Genomic DNA, 2,956 nt, shown 5'->3' with positions numbered 1-2,956 from the left:
CGGGGCGCCGGGCGCCGCCACAAGCGGAGGGTTCGGGAGCAGCAGGACGGAGGGCTGTTTGACAAATTGAAAATATGCCGCGCGTCTTGCCCGGCGGGGCGCTGCCGGGGCTGCGGAGGGCGGGCGCTCACTACACACGTCCACGCTGCGGTGGGTGCCGCACGTGGCTAGGCCCGCTGGCCCGGCCCGAGTGGTACACGGCGGCGGCTGATTCGGACCCGGAGCAAGGGCAGCGGGTGGGGGTGGGGGACAAGGCCACGCGGAAATCAACTTACCCCGAGCGGGCGTTGGGGGGCATTGGGGCAGCGTCAGGACGGCCGCCCCCGGGACCTGCGCGCGCGAAAGTTTGAAATATGTTGGCGCTCAGAAGCCGTTTCCGGCCTCGGCGCCTCCCCCGCCAGGCTGAGCCGCCGACGGGCCCGCCGCGGAGCGCCTCGGGGACGACACCGCAGCGCAGAATGCCGCCGCTGGCCTCAGGTGTCCGATAAAGGGAGAAAGGTGTGATGCCGCAGGGAGAGGGAGGGAGAGATTAAACCGGAAACGCGCGGGAGAGGGTAGGGGCCCGTGGGGTGCAGGTGGGAGGGTCAGCTGACCAAATTGTCGCGCCTGGAATGAGCAGCGCCCTGCGTCCCCAAGGACCCCCTGGGCACGGCCTGTCCTGCGGGCGCGGAGTGGCGCCGAGGTACAGTCCGGCCGGCGCGGAACCCTCGTGGTGGTCCGGGTCCACCTCGGCTCACCCACCCCGCACCCCTCTCCACACCCACAGCCTGCCTGGCCTTGTAATGAGTGTAGGACAAGGGCCACCCAGAGCTGGCGCCCCTGCCCGCGCGAATGGGCCCCCAACCCCTTCAGCCAGCCCCGCCCCGCCCGCAACACAACCATCCCCATCCCCGGAGGGGTAGCGGGTCGCAGACGTGTGGCCTCGGGGACCCATGGCTTTTACGTCCCCCCCCCCCCCCCCTCCCCCCTCGCCCCGCAGGCGTATGCGGACCAATGTGTACTCCTCGATCTGCTGTGACGCCGCCGCTGGCAAAAACCATCTGCTCGGTTGTAATGTACCCACTCAAAACATACAAGGTAGACGGACGTTAAAACCGTGTGAAGCTAGAATGGCCTGCCGCGCCACAGTCATAGTTCATGTTCATATTATAGACTAAATTTTTTCATTATTTAAACGAACGCTTTTGATATCCTTATGATGCCAGCTTCGTCATAACTCTGATGTTCTGCTACTTTAGACAACATGCACACAATACACAACAGCCCTCGTGCCTTCTCAGTTGGGACATTACAATGGTCAAAATAAATATGCTGTTATAAAAAATGGAAAGGAGCAAGCCCAAACTAGCAACCTAAATCAATAAAGCAAATCAGCAAAGATATTATTCTATGCATCCAATCGTCTCTTTTTGGGAATGGAAGCAAACCTAAACCAACATCCGTATACGCTGATAAAAAAATTGTTCAACTGGTGTGCACAAGCAGGTGCTCAACATTATGTTGCACACATAAAAGAGTTTGACTGGATATTTGAATACCATAAAGTGATTACCAGTAGAGTTGAAGACATTAAAGTATTTAACATCAGGATTGGCCACAAATCTTTGGACACATTGAAGTGTTCAAATTGAATGTTGAACTCTTTAACCATTCAAACATCCAGTCAGAAACATAAAAGTGTGCAACATAGTGTTGAGCACTTGCATATGCACACGAGTTGAACACTTTATTTATCAGCGTAGTTCAGTGCATTAAATCAGTAATGGTATAATGTGTTTTGGCACAAGGAGTTTCAGTTTAAGAGCTAAGGAAAGGGGATTACACTTGCCCAGTTAAATGGAGACCTCAAGAATTCTTTGACATGGCTGGAAGCTTCATGAGACTTATTCAGGGGCTAAGTTTGGTCAGATTGATTTCTATAAGTTCCTTTTAATACAAGTACACTAATAATAACCTTCATGCCTTTCAAATTCTAGGTTGAACATAATCGATCAATAAGGTGTATCAAATCAGTGCTTGGAACGACTTGTATCTTTAACATCAATGTCATAGAAATGCGCTTTGGTAAATCTTTGGGAACTTTGCAACAAAATGTTTTTAAACATTTATACTAGATGCATCCTTAAACATATTTTGTTCAATATGTATTCTTTGCATTAATTCATTTCATCCATAACGTTTACTGTAGCTCATTGGGCCAAAGCAAAATGGGAACACATATCTTTCCGAACAACTTCACACATTTTTTTAGCAGGGTGATTAAACGAAAAACTTACTTGCAATAGCTGGGTTTCCACGGAATGATTCAAGCAAATTATGATTCACTTCAGTCTATGATTTGTCTTTGTCAATTCCACAATGTAATTTTCTACACGTAACTTTTTTTCACATTTTGATTTTTGCTTGGAGGGCTAAGATGAGTTCTTTTCACTGACTTTATTATCATGTCTTTCAGTCCCATAGCAAATTTGTTCAACACAGCTACACAGAAAATAACAATATTGTTCTCACGAGGTAACCATAACCTTGACCTCGGTCAAAGTCACTTTCACCAACACTAACACTAGCCAGCTGATTTTGAGTTCTTGTTTTACTTTTGTTTTAAATTTCTTCAAAAATAAATCTTTTTAAATTCGCACCAATACTGCTTTCTTCTCTTTGTATTATAAATCTCATAGTTGCAACGTTTGTAATTGGTATGTTTACGCGACTTGGGTTAGGCATACCTGACCACCTGACCTGTCCTCCCCACATCGCGCCTGGGTGGTAGGCAACACATTCCCTTCAGTGCATGCGTGTACGACTGGTGGCCTACCCCGAGTCTCGCAGGCGGCAAGGTCTACAATATTAGTCGAACGAATCTGAGAAAAACGAACGAGCTTCCCATACGGGCAAAGGGTGAAAGGCAAACCCGCAACACTGGGGGGGGGTGTTCGCAGTTCGCACCACAACAATG

The 2,956-nt window shown here is 49.5% G+C and overlaps 2 protein-coding genes across 6 annotated transcripts in view; both read left to right on the top strand.

Annotated features, from left to right (window-relative positions):
• Nucleotides 1-1,320, top strand: part of LOC113216390 (uncharacterized) — a 467,922-nt gene extending 466,602 nt beyond the window's left edge. Inside the window, exon 7 of the mRNA XM_052266594.1 lies at nucleotides 1,206-1,320. Within this exon, the coding sequence (XP_052122554.1) occupies nucleotides 1,206-1,320 (115 nt within the window). The remainder of the gene's footprint in view (nucleotides 1-1,205) is intronic.
• Nucleotides 1-2,956, top strand: part of LOC113203300 (procathepsin L-like) — a 601,094-nt gene that overhangs the window by 356,468 nt on the left and 241,670 nt on the right. The gene's annotated exons all lie outside the window — the stretch shown is intronic.

This window comes from Frankliniella occidentalis, unplaced genomic scaffold, assembly GCF_000697945.3.
Source record: "Frankliniella occidentalis isolate FOCC.00 unplaced genomic scaffold, Focc_3.1 Scaffold41, whole genome shotgun sequence".
NCBI lineage: Eukaryota > Metazoa > Arthropoda > Insecta > Thysanoptera > Thripidae > Frankliniella > Frankliniella occidentalis.
This window is presented reverse-complemented; position numbering and strand designations above follow the sequence as displayed.